The sequence below is a fragment of the Camarhynchus parvulus genome, chromosome 10, assembly GCF_901933205.1.
Source record: "Camarhynchus parvulus chromosome 10, STF_HiC, whole genome shotgun sequence".
NCBI classification, from domain to species: Eukaryota; Metazoa; Chordata; class Aves; order Passeriformes; family Thraupidae; genus Camarhynchus; species Camarhynchus parvulus.
In genome coordinates, this window is record NC_044580.1 from 1294014 (window position 1) to 1313416 (window position 19403).

The following is a 19403-nucleotide window of genomic DNA, read 5'->3' on the forward strand; positions in this document are numbered from 1 at the left end:
TTCTCGGAACACAGAGGGACAATTCTCTCTCTCAGCTTTTTTCCTGGAGAAGCAGAGAAGAGAATGATCAAAACAGTTCTTATCTCATTTGCTGCTGCTGTGTTTGTGCACAAGTGGAATGCATTATGGAAGATTGTTTACCTGAAGGGATTTGGTAATTGGGTTCTGGTGTGAGTGTTTTGTTTTCTTGACCAATCACTGCAAGCTGTGTCCTGGTGGTTGGTCAGGAGACAATCACAAGATTTTGTTTAGTTGGGTTCTTGTTCAGTTTCAGTTTAGATGTAGTGTAATATAGTATAGAATAATATGGTATAATTAATTAATTAGCCTTGTGATATCATGGAGTCCTGCTCATCACTCTTCCCACCCATCAGGAGAAATTTCACCAGTAGGGTTGTCTTTTGAACTGAATAGTAAAGGTGCACTAAAGACCACAGCTTCTTAATTAGTGCATTGCTTGAAAATCATTGTCTGTAAACAAACTCAGCCTTGACTTATAAATTGTCACTGTCTGCATGCCAGTTGCTTCCCTTTGCAGTATATTCTATCTTGCTTTTCCTTTGTCCTGTGGAAAGCTGCATTTGTAAGGAAAACAATCTTCCACACCTTGTTATAGGAAAAAATGAAAGGCAAAAACAAGCTGGTTCCTCGTTTGCTGGGGGTCACCAAGGACTCCGTGATGCGTGTGGATGAGAAGACCAAGGAGGTGTTGCAGGAGTGGCCCCTGACAACTGTGAAACGCTGGGCTGCCTCACCTAAAAGCTTCACTCTGGTAATCTTGCTGTGTGTATGCAGAGGACAAGGGATTTATGTGGCAGGGAGGCTTAGAATACTTTCTGTACTGTGACTGGTTCCATCTCTAATTCTCTAGCCTGATGGAGTCACTGAGTCCTCAGGCAGTAAATTGGCACATGCTGTAGTCCAGGTTCAGTCTGGAGTTTGGTGCTTCTGGACAGGCCGGTTCCTCAGAAGTACTGTTTAAATCTTTCAACAAACCACTGTTTAAATCTGGTTTGTGCCTAACTGATGAACCAGTTAAGAAAGCATTATTATTCACCCTTGTGTACGTGGTTATGATGCTTGTCATTCATAATGTACTCTGTGACTTGCAAGATGTGAACATAAACAAAGTCAGCTGGCTCATTCATGTATTTGATAATTATGAATTTAGAGAAGCTTCATGAATGTGATATTTTGCTAATTATTTGGTCAATAGGAGACCACTGCAACATACATTTTGTGTATGAAAAGGTTGTTTGAAGTGATGGAGCAAGAGGCAGAAGCTAGAAAATTGCATTCACTGAATTCATGTACCTCTAATTTCCAGTTGCATGGATGATTATACTCTAGGATTAAATTCTAAAAAAAACTTTTCTTCATACTCAAGTGACTGAATCTGATAAAGTTAGATGAAGTATCTCTTGGGTATTTCAATTTATGAAACATCTGTGAGTAAACTGAAATAAAAAGTGTTCTTCTCTCTTCCCTCAATCTTGCATACAGACTGGTTTAGAATCTTGGAGAAGTTTAACTTACTGTTGGATATAATAAAATGTCTATACAATTTCAGAATTTGAATTTTCTTACTCATATTTGGTGCTGTTTCTTCATTTACTTACTTCACACTTTCAAATGAGTTTTGGGATTTTTTCCCCTTTTTCTTCAGGATTTTGGTGAATATCAGGAAAGCTATTACTCAGTACAGACCACTGAAGGAGAACAGATCTCTCAGTTGATTGCAGGTTACATTGATATCATCCTAAAGAAGGTACAGTATCAACATCTTGGCATGTAGCAAAAAAAAACAATGCAAAAATTCAGATATGTGCAAACTGCAGTTTTTCCTCTCACGGAGTCAGTGTTGTATCTTGTGTTTTGATGTTATATTTTTACCTGCAAGTGAGGCACTGCTTCTGGAAAAATCAAGGCTATTCCTTACATCTCTAGCATGTGTCAGGCTCATACAGCACTCCTGGGCTTTGTTTTTCTGTCTGGAAGGTGACCTGGTGGCTGCGAGTGTTTATCCAGGGAAGAGTCCAAAGCTTCAGCTGTGGCTCTTTAAGCTGTGTCCAAAGTGATTAATCAGGTGGGAAGAAATTGCCCTAGAAGCAGTATTTAAAACTGCAGCCAGGACTACACAATAGTTGTTTAGGTGCTCTTGTATATAATGTTGCAAAGCTGAGGAAGTTTTTTGGCCAGAGAAACAAACCAAAAAGCCCCAACAGTGCATTGCTTTAAAAACACTGTGATTAGCAAAGCAAAGAATTCTACTTGAGTTGTTCAGAGGGAGATAAAAATCAGTGTTTGTGAAGAGGTCAGACTGCCTTGAAACTTGTTTTTGTAGAATGTGCCTGGCAGGAGAGAGGAAGGGCTGATAGAAATTTCCAGTCTTCAAAATATTCCCAAGCAAGCAAGTGCAACAGCAAAAAATGGCAAATTTGCCAACAAACATGGAGCTGAATGGTCCCATTCTAATCATGTTACATAGAAAAGTGTGGTGTTCCAAACAGCTCTGATTCAGTCTTGTCAAAATTTTACTTCATTGACATTCCAACTACATCATTCTTTACTGTAATAGATTTTAGTTAAGAAGTTAAGAAGCCCAGAAGAATTTATTGCCTTTGTTAGTGTGAGCAGTGTAGGATGTAACATTAAGGGTTATGTAATAAGAGGTTGAGGAGGATTGCCAGAATTCATCACACAGAATTCATCACATGCTTTTTCTCTGAGACTATCAGGCTCAGGTTTAATAAACATCAAATAAAGTTCAGGTTTCTGTAGATGGTTTGAAACTTGATTCAAAAGTAGCTTTACTGTCTAGTGCCAAATGAAAGCAGCCTTCTGTCTTGATAGAATACACATGTGCAAATTTCTACTCCCAGTTCTTTGATTTTTTTTCCTCTACCATCTGCTGACACAGGCAGTTTGAAACTAATTAATTAGGAACAGGTTCAATCATAGACATCCCTGATTCCTATGAGAAGCTGCAGGTTGTAGTTGTTGAGCCCAGTAATGTCTGGGATGGATGCATCAACGTGGGGTTTGTTGCTTTCAGTTGCATATTGTTAATTCTTGCTGTGTTTTGGGCTGGTCCAACTCATTTTCTCCAGTGTGCAATGATAGTACATTATTTTCTGCTCAAGTGTTACTAGCACAGTGTTCCCCCCCACTCCACCCAACCCCTCATGTCCTGCAATTTTAGTGATAGGTCATTAATCAGCTGACAGAGAGCCCAGAACTTGAGTAGCATATATCTAAATTAAAAACAGTAGATTTCCTTTTTTACTTCATATTATTACAGAAGTAAAGCACAATCATGACAAGTAAAGCACAGACATAGGGAGTTTCAGTTCATGCATAAAATCAATCTCGAGTAGTAAGAGCTTCTTTCTCCAAAGTTGTGTGTTCATGTGGATGTGCATGAGGAGTTCCACTTGGATGGCAGGGCACAGTGGATACTTCTCTATTTATATTCCTCTATATGGACTGAGACTACAAATTGTGTAGCAAGAGGGAAAGGAGACAGTTCCTGTTCTACCTGCACTAGGCAACAGGTAGAAGTAGGCTCTCTCTATAAGGCACCATTTCTATGATTTGTAGTTTCCTGTTGTTTCTAGACTTAGTGGCCTTACATATATTTACAAATCTCTCTTAGCACCAAAAAACCCCTGCCTCAATCTTCAGCCTGAAGTCAGACTCTCCTGAAATTTTAGTTAAATTTTAGTCTTTAAAGTCAACTTTAAAGTCCTGAACTTTTAAAGACTATGATAAAATGACTTGGAGACACTATTCAATTTATTGTCTTTACTTGTGGGTATGTATTTCCTACTGGTAGTGATGCCTTTTTTGGGCTTATCTAGAAAGAGAGGCCAGACAAAGATAAAGAATAAAAGTAGATTTATTTAATTAAGTGCTTTCAGGTTTATTAAGGGCAGACAGAGCCTCCCAGAAATGAACGGTGGTCACGAGTTTTTCAGACAGATATAAGTTTGATCCATTTACATGTCAGGCGTTAATCCTGCAATTACAGCTTCAGGTGATGAGGTTACATTCCCCCAGTTTGCTCCCCACCCCCTTCCCCTTCACTTTTGTTCACACTTTTTGGGGCCTGGGGCTGTAAGGGTGTCCTTGGATCTCAGGCCTAGAGGGATTGTTTGGTCTGAGCAAAATGAGAAGACAGGTAACTAACACTTTAACAAGTTAACTAACACATCTATATGGAGTTTAGAATTATGCATATTGCAGTACAAGATTTCAAAAATATAAAGGCTAAAATCTTAAGGCATCAGTAAGTAGCACCATACAGTAACACTTCAGCACTTTCCTTCTACCTTTGTTCAAAAAGGCACCAGCAGGTTTTTTCCTTTGCATCCTTCATCTGCCAGGGTTTAGAGCCTGGGCTGTTAAGTGCTGAAGAGTTCCTCTTCTCTGGGGGAGCTTGTGTTGTCACTCACTGCCCAACAGTGTGGTGTCCAGCACCAGACAAGGCTCTGCTGGTCTTTTGTTTATGTTTGTGATAAATGGTGGAGAGAAAGCAAGAAACAACATTCATTGTTTAACTTATCTTTTATTTTTCCCCTCCAGAAACAAAGTAAAGATAGATTTGGGCTTGAAGGTGATGAGGAATCAACCATGTTGGAAGAATCTGTTTCACCTAAGAAGTGAGTGCATGCAACAGGAGGAAATGGTCTGGTTTTAAGAGTGCCACATTAGCAGTGGCAGCTTTTTCAAATGAAACATTACAGTTATTACTGGGAATGAATGGTTTTCTACAGAGTATTTCAGTAGGAGGAACTACTGTCCCCAGGCAGTTCAGCAGGCTCCTAGCTTCATTCAAGGATTGAAGAGCAGATATTTGTCACAAAATTCTTGATTAGGACAACCAGCAATAGCACCAACTTGAGCTAACTTGACTCTTGAGCAAAGGCACTCAGGCTGTAATTCAGTAAAATGCTGAGGCAGAGAGGGGGATAATGAAGCATAGCTGAAAAGTTTTGTAGTATTTTTTTTTCATCTTCGTGTGTGATTTACAAGGTTTTGGTTGCTTGTGTCTGCTAGTTCCATGGTTTCCAGTGGATTTGACACCTGTCAGTTTGGTTGTACACAGTGTTATGAGCAGAGCTGGCTTATTTCTGCAGCCAGAGCCATCAGATGTGTGGTGTGAGTAGGGGAAAGGGTTTGGTACAGGTAGGTCAGGTTATGGTTTTGATAGGAGAGTAACTGAATAAAGCAAAACACAGAACTGTGGAGCTGGCCACACTCTTGAAAAAGAATGTCAAATCTTTCTGTGCAGTGCGACCATAAAACCAGATTTGTGACATTATAAGCTGTAATGAGGCACTCAAGTCTTTTCTTGGAGATCTTGAGGGTGGCAGTGTCAGCAGTGTGTATGTGAAAAGTCCATTTGATTTATTGTTAAGCCTACAGTTTATAGGAGATAGATTTGTTAGTATTTCATGTGGCCTTATGGGAAATTTCATCTTTTGATGGATCACACATGTTCAGATGTGCTTTATTTTGACATGGCCCTTTCCAAATCACTTGCAGAATATACTGTTAGTTAAGTGCTGTGCAGAGAAGCCCAAAACTTGTAGTAGATAGATACAAGATTTTTTTCACAGTTGAAATCACTTTTTTTTTCCCCTGAGCAGAGTGTTGTTGTTACAGCCTGAATTTCTGTCAACACTGCTAGCTATTAAAGGTTGAATCATGTTTAAATATGAGCAGTATATCTGGCAAGGCAGTTCAGGATGGCAGTAACTTTATTTATTATTCTCCAGTCCAGTATCTGGGGGATTGCCAGATTATTTGCAAGTACTGTGTGTGCTTATTTGTATAAAGGGGGAAGAATTAAGTTTTTATCCCAGTTCTAGGGAGTACTTGCAAAAGATCTCCACAAGGTTCATGCTTCTATTTTGTATTGATCACCCTGTGATACAACTGAAACAAAGTAGTTGTTATGCCATAAACCTTGTTCTGGTTCTGTCTGCTCTGTGTCTAACGGGGGTAAAGCCATTGTTTCATGTTTAACAAAACTGCACATTGCCATCTTTCCTGGGTGCCTGCTCATTAGTGCTGTTAATAACTATCTGCCAGAAGCCCCACGTTATCTTTTTTCCAGTATGTTAAAAAATGGCTAGAAAGAAAAACCAAGTTCTCCAGCTTCTCCAAGCATTGTGAAATGCAATTGAAACCCTAGAGGAAGGAGAGCTGAGTTTGCAGGAGCTGACTGCCTGTGTGTTGCTGTTTTGCAGACCCACCATCCTGCAGCAGCAGTTCAACAGGACGGGCAAGGTGGAGCACGGCTCGGTGGCGCTGCCGGCCGTGATGCGCTCGGGCTCCAGCGGCCCCGAGACCTTCAACGTGGGCATCATGCCCTCCCCTCAGCAGCAAGTGACAACGGGCCAGATGCACAGAGGACACATGCCCCCTCTTGTGAGAAACACTGATTGCTGGGAATGAATGGTTTTCTACAGAGTATTTCAGTAGGAGGAACTACTGTCCCCAGGCAGTTCAGCAGGCTCCTAGCTTCATTCAAGGATTGAAGAGCAGATATTTGTCACAAAATTGTTGATTAGGACAACCAGCAATGGCACCATCAACTTGACTCTTGAGCAAAGGCACTCAGGCTGTAATTCAGTAAAATGCTGAGGCAGAGAAGGGGATAATGAAGCAGAGCTGAAAAGTTGTAGTATTTTTTTCATCTTCATGTGTGATTTACAAGGTTTTGGTTGCTTGTGTCTGCTAGTTCCATGGTTTCCAGTGGATTTGACACCTGTCAGTTTGGTTGTACACAGTGTTATGAGCAGAGCTGGCTTATTTCTGCAGCCAGAGCCATCAGATGTGTGGTGTGGGCAGGGGAAAGGGTTTGGTGCAGGTAGGTCAGGTTATGGTTTTGATGGGAGAGTAACTGAATATAGGGAAACACAGAACTGTAGGGCTGGCCACACTCTTGAAAAGGAATGTCAAATCTTTCTGTGCAGTGAGACCATAAAGCCAGATTTTTTGTGTGTGAAACCTGTCTGTGCAGCAAGTAGTCAGAAACAGAATGTTATACCCATTTCTGAGACCCAGAGTCCTGGCTGTATTGTCCTGACTCTTCTACCAAACATAAGTTATGAGTATCCCTTAAATATTTAGGGTGTCACTTCTTGATTTATTTTCTTTAAAGCAGGCTCTTCCAGCCTTTTCTTTACTTTTAAGTAGTTAAAACAAGTATTCAAAGGGAAAAAAGGTTTAAATACCTGCTGCACTTGGCTCTCTCCCACAGGCTCTGCTGTCTTGAGCGTGCCCTCCACACCCCTGTCAGGCACTGGCATTTGCAAGGCTGTTTCTTGAGCTCCTTGTTCCCTCACTGCCCTTTCTCACCAATGTTTTCCCCTTTGTCACCAATGATTTCCCAGAGGTGCCATCAGTTTGGCTGCTGCACTCAGCTGTGTCCTGTGCTGGGTCTGTTGGAGCTGTCTGGATCCAGCTGTGTGTGCAGCCAAAACTTCTGCCACAGACACCCAGTACAGACAGCATCCTGCTCTGCCTAAACCCCTTCCGTTTTCTGTTAGCTTATGCATGTTGATGACAATCTAGTTTTGGAATCATCCTTGATTGCGCTGGGAGGCTGTCCCAGGAAATCAGTAATGATCTCCTAGAAGCAAATTGATTTTTCATGTTGTTCAAATGCAGGTCAGTAAGACAGCTCAGTGGGTTTGTGTGGGTCTGTTGGCCATTGAGCTGAGAAAGGTGAGCACTTTATGTGTGTGTGAAAGTAGCAGAGTGTAAAATGGCATGAGCAGGATCAGGACTGGGAGAAGAGTGTGAGGGCTTTGCTTTCTGCACTGTGCCAGGAAAAGGCAGCTCTCTGAAATGGCCTGGGGTGGGTGCTGGACTGCTGTCACTCAGGGTCCCTTCATGCACGTGTGGCCTGTGCCTGGAGTGCCCTGTGGAGCACAGCCCAGCCATTGCCTTGCTCTGCCTTGCAGACCTCAGCCCAGCAGGCCCTGATGGGGACCATCAACAGCAGCATGCACGCCGTGCAGCAGGCACAGGCCGACCTCAGCGAGGTGGACAACCTGCCACCCCTGGGGCAGGACATGGTGAGTTCTGGGCACACAGCAATGGCCTTTGGGCTTTTGGGTTGTTCACAGAGCAGTTTAGTCATTGTCCCCAGATCTAAAGTGATACTGCTAAAGCTTTTAATATGGGGTGAAAATGTTGTGTTCTGTTCAAAGAATTCATGAACAGTGGTCCACCTCACTGGTCCACCAGGACACCAGGGAACTGATTAGAGAATCAGTCTCCTGACACCAGATGTAGCAGACTTCATAATCCTGCCTGGAGTGCTCTTGTTTTGTGGGCGTATGTGCAGTTAAACACAAACTGTGGGCAGTATTAATGGTGGGACTTACTGCCTCTCAGAAACATGGGAAAAGAGAACAAAACATGATTCTGTTGTTCATGATCCAGGTTAGGGCAGGAGGACAGAGCCCCAGAGGGTCATTGCTTATGGGGGACTGTCAGTCAAGAGTGTTTAGCCTTTGTTATGGCATTTACCTTAAAAGGGCAGCTGTTGAAATGTGAGAGCAAATCTGTAATGAATGAATCAGCAGAAGAAAATGCATTCATATTTCACTTAAGGGCCTGCTGCTTGTCTTCTGTTTCACTTTTAAACATTCACAAAGGAATGGGATATGTACCTGGTATCTTACCTTACAGAACCTCACTGCAGTCCTTAATTCTTCTTTTCATTATTGTTCTTCAGGCATCACGAGTATGGGTTCAGAACAAGGTTGATGAATCAAAACATGAAATACACTCTCAGGTTGATGCAATCACTGCAGGAACTGCATCTGTTGTTAACCTTACAGCAGGTAAATTTCAATGGGAAGGATTTCCTTGCTGTCTCCTCACTATTTGTCAATCTAAGTCAAGAAACATGAACTGACTATGGGGCAGCTGCCGAAAATTTTCTTTAAAACATGTCAGTAGCTAAGTGCACTGATGTGTGGAACAAACTTGGTGTCCCTCCCAGCACAGTTTTTTCTGTCTTCAGTTTCTCTAAAGGTGTAACAGTCAATGAAGACAAAATGTAGCTGGCTTATCCCACAGAGCAGAGTGTTTGCAAGGTTGCTAGAAGAAAGCATCATTGATCTGGCAGTTGTTAAGGAGAGATTCTGTTTTTATTGACAGTGGGTTTTTCTTCAGCAAATTACAGGTTGAGAGAGCTGTGAGTGGCTTAAAGTAGACAAGACTGTATTGCCTTAGGTTATTCTAGTATTGAAGGATGCTGAAACTGTGGACTTCCCAGCAAATTGCATTGAATGAAGAAACATTCTATTAGAGGATAGATTATTGCAGAAGAAGTGTAGAAATGAGAAAGTTTAGAGCAATCTAATGTTTTTTTAAGTGGCACGTTACTTAATAGACATTGCTTGGCTGTCTTGAAATGTCTCTTTTATCTCTCTCCAGAGTGTAGCTTGTTTGTTGTAGCTGCTGCTTTTCCCTTTTAGCCACTAAAGCATTCTGATCATGGAAAAACATTTGCTCTGCAGGGGACCCAGTTGACACTGATTACACTGCTGTGGGATGTGCAATTACAACCATCTCCTCCAACCTCACTGAGATGTCCAAAGGTGTGAAACTGCTCGCTGCTCTCATGGATGATGAAGTTGGAAGTGGAGAAGACCTCCTGAAAGCTGCTAGAACCTTGGCCAGTGCTGTCTCAGACCTGCTGAAGGCTGTGCAACCTACATCAGGAGAGGTGAGCAAAGAAAAACTTCTCAGGTTCCCCCTTTTTGGCCATATTGCCTGCACACTAATGCACAAGTTCCTTGAGGAAATATAAAATGCAGTTTCTGTGAATTAATGCATTTCACTGTTACCTCTTCCCAGCCTCGCCAGACAGTTCTGACTGCAGCTGGGAGCATTGGACAGGCCAGTGGGGAGCTGCTGAGACAAATTGGGGAGAATGAGACAGATGAAAGGTTCCAGGTAATGAGGGGATTGTTTGTCACTGTCAGAACTGTGCACTTTTGTAATGAGGAGGTCCCTGCATAAAACCAAGCTGCTCAGCGTGGTTAGAAAATGCTGAAGGTTCTCTATGCTAATTGAATCCATTTTGAAGTTGATTTTAATTACACAATTATTGTATTTGCTGGGAATGCCGTGGCAAAGGCAGGACTGATGAATCTGACTCCATGTTCTCAGAAGCCTAATTTATTACTTTATTATACTATATTATATTAAAGAATACTATACTAAACTATACTAAAGAATACAGAAGGGATACTTACTGAATGCTAAAAAGATAATAATGAAAACTCGTGACTCTGGAAAGAGTCCTGACACAGCTTGGCCCTGATTGGCCACAGAGTGAAAACAACTCACAGCAGAATGCAATGAAACAATCTCCTGTGGGTAAACAATCTCCAAACACATTCCAAAGCAGCAAAACACAGGGAGAAGCAAATGAGAAAATAATTGTTTTCCCTTTCTCTGAGGCTCCTCAGCTTCCCAGGAGAAAAATCCTGGGTGAAGGGATTTTTTCAGAGAATGTCAATGTCACACACAATCACAGAATGCTGATTTCATAGAAACCCCTTCTTCTCTTGTGCATCATACAGGTGCTTCATGGAGAGCTTTTTGCACTGTATTTCTTGTCATTAAATATAATGGGGTTTATGTAAGTGTTTGCTGTGTCTGTCTGTATACATGTAAACATGTAGAAGTTAATAAAATCTTTTGGTAAACTGAGTAGAGAAAAAAGCTGTATTGCAAACAGAATTTCTTTAAGATGAAAAGTAGCATCAATTACAAAATCATTAATGCCTTATTAAGTGTTTGCTGTTACCAGTGCTCTTAAATCCTCTGTAAAAAACCTGTGTGGATTTTCTCACTGAATGCCAAGGACATGTTTGCAGCAGAAGCAAGGGAAGGCACTTTTCAGCAGACCTCTGGAGTGTACTGTGTGCAAGGTGCCTGCCTGTTAATACAACTTACAGGCCATTTTCACCCTTCATCCAGCAGTGAATCTGTGAACTTCATCAGAGTTCTCATTTGTATTCCTAGCTGAATATATGCATTACAACTCTTGTCTAAGAGAGAATGTAAGCATTCTTATCAGTGTTATGGAGTGTTGGAGATAGTGGGTAAGGAAAGGGATGGTTTATCATATCTAAAAGCAAAACAAAAAGTAGTGGATTTGGTTTTTGAAATGGAAGATTTTCCGCCTGCTGTGATGCTGAAATTATAAAGAAGTGTATTGGAAGTATTTCCTTTACTGGAAAACCAGGTCATTTTAACATTAGAGGGGTTAGGAAGACTCCATCCTACTAAAAAACTGAAGTATATGGATGGAATTTAAGTTGGGAAATGGGAAGAAATTATTGTCACTTAGTGACTGCAGGAACTAACACCTGAGTGTGTTTTCCTGTCACAGACTGACTTTTCCTTTTACTTTACCAGGATGTCCTGATGAGTTTGGCCAAAGCTGTTGCCAACGCTGCTGCCATGCTGGTGCTGAAGGCCAAGAACGTGGCCCAGGTGGCTGAGGACACAGTCCTGCAGAACAGGGTCATTGCTGCTGCCACCCAGTGCGCACTGTCCACTTCCCAGCTTGTGGCGTGTGCCAAGGTGAGGCAGGGCTGTCGGTCGAGGGCCAAAGCCTCTGTCCAGGGGGTGCTGCTGTGTGTCCCCAATGCCTTGAGCATGGACTGTTAGGCAACAAACCTTTGCTGAGTGCTCTGGGTGCTGTCCCCATGCAGGTGGTGAGCCCCACCATCAGCTCCCCGGTGTGCCAGGAGCAGCTGATCGAGGCGGGGAAGCTGGTGGACCGCTCCGTGGAGAACTGCGTGCGGGCGTGCCAGGCAGCCACGGATGACAGCGAGCTGCTGAAGCAGGTCAGCGCCGCCGCCAGCATCGTGAGCCAGGCCCTGCACGACCTCCTGCAGCACGTGCGGCAGTTCGCCAGCAGGGGGGAGCCCATCGGCCGCTACGACCAGGCCACCGACACCATCATGTGTGTCACCGAGAGCATCTTCAGCTCCATGGGGGACGCTGGTGAGTGCCCCGAGCAGCACGGGCTCACCACGGTTTGTGACCGTGTTCACAGGGCTCTGAGGATGAGGGAAGAGATGAGGATTTGACTCCATGTTTTAGAAGGCTTGATTTATTATTTTATTATATATATTATATTAAAACTATGCTAAAAGAATAGAAGAAAGGATTTCATCAGAAGGATGAAAGGATTTCATTCACTCATCATTCATTCTTTCTTAAGAATAGAAAAAAGAAAGAATCATAACAAAAGCTTCTGTCTCGGGCACAGAGTCCGAGCCAGCTGACTGGGATTGGCCATTAATTAGAAACAACCACGTGAGCCCAATCACAGATGCACCTGTTGCATTACACAGCAGCAGATAACCATTGGTTACATTTTGTTCCTGAGGCCTCTCAGCTTCTCAGGAGAAAAAATCACAAGGAAAGGATTTTTCATAAAATATGATAGCTACAACGGTTCACATGTCAAGAAAATAAAAATCCTTCTTCTCTGTTTTCTGCCTCTAAGCTAGTGCTGTTGCCATGGGTAGTGATCCAGCCCATAATATAAATCAGCAGTATGCACATAGCTGTGTGCTAGGTGGATTAAATATTCAGTGAAAACAATCAAAACCATGCTAAAGGAATACTATAATATTTTGTGTTTTCTGCCACTGCTTCACTTCACAGTATTGTATGGCAGTTTCTCATCTCCAAATAAGAAGACAGGCACCTGGGCAAATCCTGCACAGTGATTGGTGTTACTATGCATAGATTTTGTTGTAGGTTTTTAAACTTACATCTGCTTTTTCTTCTGAGACGTTTCTAAAAAGTGCAACTTCTAAAACAGGAAACAAGATGGTTTTGGCTGAAACCATCTTAATGGTGCTAAGTGTTTTCTGACAAAGTTCTCAGTTTATATTAGACAAAAGATAATTCCCCAGAAACACAGGAAGAAGATGGGTGATTTTTATTGAAGGAGTGAAATCTTGGCTGTGATTTGAAAGCCAAGTTGTTAGTTTTTGCTGGGACAGGAGTTTCCTTGAACTATATATTCAAAATTACCTAAAACTACTGATTGTGTGGTTTTGTCTTACAATCTAGATTGCAAATACTACACTTTTATCTCCGCTGTAGTGATTTCTGTCATTTATATTGGGGTCCAAGATTTGTTTATGAAACTTTCAAGTTATATGTGTATATACATGCGTGTCATTTTCAAGTGAAAAAATACTTCAGCAAATGGAAGTTAAATTTTTACCTTGTGAAACGGTGCTGAGTTTTGAAAGCAAGTGTGCAGTGCAGAGAGGAGCAGGTGAAGATGGGGCTGTGCATTTTCCATTCCCTGTGCTCCCAGGTGAGATGGTGCGGCAGGCCCGGGTGCTGGCTCAGGCCACCTCGGATCTCGTCAATGCCATGAGGTCTGATGCAGAGGCTGAGATTGACATGGAGAACTCCAAGAAGCTCCTGGCTGCTGCAAAGCTCCTGGCAGACTCCACAGCCCGCATGGTGGAAGCTGCAAAGGTACCAGGGAAATGAGCTGTCAGCTTAAAATTGTAATGCTGTGCACAAGGAAGAGAGGGTGTGTGGGATTTATAAATAGCATCTGGCTGTTTATCCAGTTTCTCTTATCCTGTAAAAGTTCAGCATTTAATGACTTACCACATTCCAAAAACCAATTTATTAGCTACCTGGATTTTTTTGGTTTTAAAAGATCATCTTGCACTGCTTCTGCTTTCCTGTGTGCATAGGGTCATGGCTCAAGCCATGTGGGGCAGTTACCACCAGCCCTGAGCCCTGCTATGGTGCAGGGCCTTGCACCAGTGCAAATGGAGCAACAGAACCACAGCAATCTCTTCCTGGAGTTATTACACAGCAACTCCCCTCTGCCTGAGAAGCAGTTTCCTTCACCTGGGGAATCTTGCCTGTGTTGTTCCCTTCCACATCCTTCCCTCCTTGTTTTTACAAGAGACACAAATAGCACAACTTTTCTTCCCTTTCTATTTCAGTCTGCTAGGGAGGAATTGAATTTTTGAATTCCTTTGAACTGTTTCCCAGATCCTGCACTGAAATGATTTTTACAGCAGCAGGGCCAGCCATTCTTGCTGGGACTGCAAAAGGCCTGTGTGCCTGGCTGCCTGTCCTTGGCTTTCTAGTATTTTCTGACTTCAAGTGGAGATGATCTACTGTGTCAAACTTCAAATTTTGGACTGCAATTACTGAAAGACATACTGAATGGGGATTTTTTTTTTTCAAAAACCTATATTCATACAAGTGCATTATTTCAGATCAAAGGAGAAGCAGTTAAAAAAGGCTTTTTCCCCAAGCACCTGAAGTGGTATATGAAGCAAATGTTCAGCTTTCTTCCTCTAAGTACCAGACATAGTAACAGCCTTCCACTAGAAACAGACTTTCTAAAGTTTTGTAAAACTTCAGTGTTCTTCCAACTTCCTTATGATAGTTTAAGGAAAATGAATGCTGATGTAGCAGATGCTGTCTGAACTTAAGTCTTGATGCTCATCCTCATTTTCTCCAGTCATTTTTACTCAGACTTACAGTTTTTGCTTGGACCTTTTGTGCAGGGAGCTGCAGCCAATCCTGAAAATGAAGATCAGCAGCAGCGTCTGAGGGAAGCAGCAGAGGGACTGCGGGTTGCTACAAATGCTGCTGCACAGAATGCCATCAAGAAGAAAATTGTCAACAGATTGGAGGTTGGAAACCATGTAGTGAAAGTGCTAAGCAGAGAATGACAGTGCTGTAAGCTCAGTTCCAGAGTACAAGCTTAGAATTAGACATGGCAGTATATCATAACACAGTCCTCAGAAAATTGAGTAACTTGTATCACAGATGTGGTAAAGTGGTGTAAGGATTTGACTCAGAAGGCATTTGATGGCGGCTTAGCCCTAAAATGAAACAGCTGAGCTGAAATGGCTTCACTGCTGTGTTAATTTATCTCTCTGGTGTGCCATTTACACACAGTACCTCTTGGTGCCTTTACTAGGATATAGAATTCCAGATGAATTTCTGTACAAAGTTAGTTGGATCACAGCATGTCCAATTAAACTGGGAAATTAATCAGAGTCAAGAAGCTGAAATGGAAGTAAAAAGATACATCCTATCTAGTGGCCCAGCCAAGGAGAAAAGCAATTTAGTAAGGATAAAATACCATGGGAGTTTGTTTTGTGGGCAAAGTTTGATCTTCACATTCTCAACTAAAGTGAAGAAAAGACAGATTGAAAAAAGAAACTTTTCATAGTTCCTAGTTTGCAACTGTGATTTTTGCATTAGTCTGATTCTAATGCAGTAAGGTGACCATGTTCCAGAAATACATCAAGTTCCTGTGTCTGTCTAGAAGTAAATATCAGGAGTACTTTAGGAAATAAAGGCTGATGTCTGTAATTTCCAAATTGCATTCAAGAAAGAGTATTTAATATGTTTTGCTGTTATAACATATACTGCCTTACAAAGGAGTAAAATATGTAATAAACTTCATGCTTGCTTCTATTTAGTGGGCCAGTTAGTATTGTACAACACATTGAAGTACCTTGGATAAACTGTTGAATTTTTATTTTTGTAATAGGGAGAGGTTGATAATAACATTTGAAGATTTTCTTCAGAATGCTTTTAGACTCAGAAATAGCAGTATTTGGTACCTCTGTATCATTGTAGGATCTTTGCTTTTGCCATAGAGCAGTCTCAGCAGAAATTGGCTCCCTTGAGTCCTGGGTCAGAGGTAGCAGTGCAGCACTGTGGGGGCTTTGCTGTTTCCTCTGGCCATCGCAGGAACTCTTTGTTTAGACCATTTCTGCTGTTTGCAGTTCACTTATCTTCCTCCTGTTCAAACCTAAGCTGTGAAAGAATAAGGGCATAGAATGCTTCTAAGTCTGCCTTTTTCTTTATTGGCAAATCAGAGATGGATAACAGTATTCAAATAATTATCACCTTGAGAGAAGAGCAATGATGGTCAGTTGAGGTTTCCTTAAGGCAAATCAAATTAAGGGATAAAATGTATTAATTTGTCAATGTTGTTACTGTCAAGGTTACCTATAGTAATGTGTGTTCCATCCTCTGAACTACTCACTTTTAGCACTGATTTAACTTTCTTTTTCTCCAAAGATTGCAGCTAAACAAGCTGCAGCTGCTGCTACTCAGACTATTGCAGCTTCTCAGAATGCAGCTGTTTCCAATAAGAACACAGCAGCCCACCAGCAACTTGTGCAGAGCTGCAAGGTAAGCACAGCACAGCCCATGACAAAGAACTCTTGAGCAATGCTTTTTGGGGAACTGATGAGGATCACCAATCAATAATGAAATCAATAATTATTTCTTACATAAAACATCTATAAAAAAGTCTTATTGTATACTAGTTTGGTTCCATGCATCCTAAATTAATTCTATGACAGCACAGAAGTAATTTACTCAGGAATACTGCAGCTGTCTTCAAGGGGAGTGGGAAGGGTGCTTGTTTTATTTTCAGAGGATTTTGAGTTTTTATTTTTTTACTGAAAATCTTTTCCCTTTGTCCATTTTAGACTGTTGCAGACCACATTCCTCAGCTGGTGCAGGGTGTAAGAGGAAGTCAAGCTCAGGCAGAAGACCTCAGTGCTCAGCTTGCTTTAATCAATTCCAGCCAGAATTTCCTTCAGGTGAAGTGAACCAATCATTGCAGTAGATGTAAAAAGCTTTTTTTTAGTGCTGTATGTTTTCATTTGTGATAAATAACCAGTCAACTGTTAAGAACCATGTAAAGAAGTTCACTGCTATGAGCCATAGGCAGGCAGAATTTCATTCCTCAGGTTAGGTGGCCAAAATCCATTGTAGCTATGGAGAGTGAGACCTGCTGACATTGAGGTTAAAAGTAACAAGAAAAAAGTATGTTTATGGAGAAGAAACATTCATTGCTGTACACTTGTCTTCTGGGTTAGAATTTAAAGTACAAAATAGAGAGAATTTAGCATCTTTCTAAGTAGAGGTCTGAGTCTGAATACGTGGCAGGCTGTGGTAACATTTTTAAGCAAGGTAAACTTAGTGTTGCAGCAACAGGTTTCAGAATTCCTCAGAAACAAAAGGGAATACTAGCATGGTTTTTTAGATATTAGCCTGCATAATAGATCTAGATTGATGGTTTGGGAAAAATACAAAATTTGACTGTGTGCTTTTTCTGTAACATCTTAAAATAGAAAGATAGAGTATTGAGTATTGATAACAAAACTATGGGCTTATTGTTAACATTACAGGAAACAACGCCAGAAACCAATTCTCTGTGTAATGGCATGGTCATTATTGGCATCAGTTAGTCTTACCTTAAATGTGATGGCTGCTAGCAGGTTTTTATGGGCCTGTGTAGGCAGAGGGATCACCAACCATCTTCTCACTCTAAGTATTTGCTTTATGATTCCCTCTGGAGTCATTCACATGATTGATCCATCTCCCCTGTGGCTGTATGTGTGTACAGTGGTGATGGTGAGAATCAGCAAAGGTTTTTAGTTGTATCAGCAGTAATCCCTGTGTAGAAGCATTGTTTGGATTACAATTTTAATTTCACAGAATTTTGGCAGAGGTTAATATTTAGAAACTTAGAGAGAAATTTGCCATCTCTGCCACCTTGAGCTGATTGTACCACATGAATGGTGAGTGGCAAAATTTCACATTTCAGTGTTTTTAAGTAGTGTACATGAGTATTCAAAGGCCTCAGGCAGACATTGGAACCAGTGGAGTAGTCATTGTCCCAGTAAAGCACAGATGAGTCCTGCTGCAGAGGGCTTGGAAATGTGACAGAATTCTGACAGGATGTTCCAGCTTAAGGAGCAGGAATGTGCTAGTCATTAAAGAAAAATCTAGAAACCTCATGAGTGTGTGAATGGAGGAAGCAGTTTTATTGAATTCTTCTTTAAAGAAAATGAGCTGGTAAAATTAATTGTGTTCACTGTTGTTCTTTGAACAGCCTGGAAGTAAAATGGTGGCATCTGCTAAAGCTGCTGTCCCCACAGTGACTGACCAAGCAGCAGCAATGCAGCTCAGTCAGTGTGCAAAGAATCTTGCTACCAGCTTAGCTGAGCTGAGAACTGCCTCCCAGAAGGTAGGTAAATAAATACTGCTTTTAATCAGCTAAAACAAGAGGACTTCTTGTCCCCCCCGAGGCAGTGCTCCCCCTCTCACTGCTGAATTTTGTGCACAACTTGCTCTGACTCCCAGGTGGCCTCTGTGTCATGAGAGAAAGGGGAGGGAGAAGTGACAAGGAAGCTGAAAAAGCTTGTGCTGCCCTTTCCATCCCAGCCAAATGGGAGCAGAGTATACAGAGCAGCACACCAGGACTCTGAGCTGCTGTTACATTCAGGGGAGAGCAGGGAAAAGGGAACACATCTCGTGCCACACCAAACCAGTGAGAGCCCAGCTACAGCTCTGCTGTGCTGTAATTGTGAACTGGAATCACCATCTGTAAAACTCAGGGAAGCAGATGCTCTGTGTTTCACACACAGCTTTCTAAACTATGTGGGGCTTAAAAAATGCAAGTGGAAAGTCTGATCTTTTTTGTGTGTGTACACTGAGGCCTGAAACCAGGACTGTAGCATTGAGGTGGCCACAGCAGAGCTAATGCTACAATTTCCATCTCACACTGGTGAGAGTGGGCTGCCACATCAGGGAGTCCCTGGGATTTTGGTCGTGATGCCCAGTGAGGCCGCTGTCCAAGGGGAAGTGCAGAGTGCCACAGTTTCTTTCTCAGTCCCTGGGCTGCCTGCTGTGAAGGGACATGCACACAGGGCAAGTGCACCTCATTCCCCTGGTGCCTCTTAGCAGGGTGTTGTTGTCTTCACAGACTGAAAATATTGTTCAGGAGTTTGGAATCCATGATGTAAAACCCTTAGAGGGCTCACAATGGCCTCTAAAGTAGGAAGAGAAATAATATGGGAGGGGAGATTAGATCTGAAGCATTTACTGTTTCTGACAGTTGCATACAGCTGCTAACACTGTACTGATCTGGTTTCTGAACAGGCTCATGAAGCTTGTGGCCCAATGGAAATTGATTCTGCTTTGAATACAGTCCAGACACTCAAAAATGAACTGCAGGATGCGAAGATGGCAGCTGTGGATGGACAGTTAAAACCTCTCCCAGGAGAAACTGTAATTGAGGAAGGATGTTCTTCATTTAAAAACAAACAAAGTTAGCTGTTAAAAACTTAAATATTAGAGGCAAAACAAGTCATGAAGCTTTGGATAATGATCATGCTGATAGGATTTTGCACTGATTCTCTTAAAATTGTGTATGTTACTGCTACAGCAACAGTATGTTCTGTAGTAGAGTTACTCATAGGATTGTAGGGCCTCCTCTATTGTACAAATTACAGTTTGGTAACAATAATGTTTTGGTCTTG

General features: G+C 41.9%; 1 protein-coding gene across 5 annotated transcripts in view; it reads left to right on the top strand.

Moving 5' to 3' along the window:
• TLN2 (talin 2) overlaps nt 1–19403 on the top strand; it is a 142050-nt gene that overhangs the window by 70672 nt on the left and 51975 nt on the right. For all 5 annotated transcript variants that reach the window (XM_030955643.1, XM_030955642.1, XM_030955646.1 and 2 more), the window contains 16 exons: nt 617–772; nt 1667–1768; nt 4585–4661; nt 6255–6435; nt 7977–8090; nt 8756–8864; nt 9546–9754; nt 9886–9984; nt 11458–11625; nt 11757–12051; nt 13388–13554; nt 14613–14741; nt 16147–16260; nt 16563–16676; nt 17975–18109; nt 19024–19152. In XM_030955643.1, coding sequence (XP_030811503.1) covers nt 617–772; nt 1667–1768; nt 4585–4661; nt 6255–6435; nt 7977–8090; nt 8756–8864; nt 9546–9754; nt 9886–9984; nt 11458–11625; nt 11757–12051; nt 13388–13554; nt 14613–14741; nt 16147–16260; nt 16563–16676; nt 17975–18109; nt 19024–19152 — 2298 coding nt within the window. The remainder of the gene's footprint in view (nt 1–616; nt 773–1666; nt 1769–4584; nt 4662–6254; nt 6436–7976; nt 8091–8755; nt 8865–9545; nt 9755–9885; nt 9985–11457; nt 11626–11756; nt 12052–13387; nt 13555–14612; nt 14742–16146; nt 16261–16562; nt 16677–17974; nt 18110–19023; nt 19153–19403) is intronic.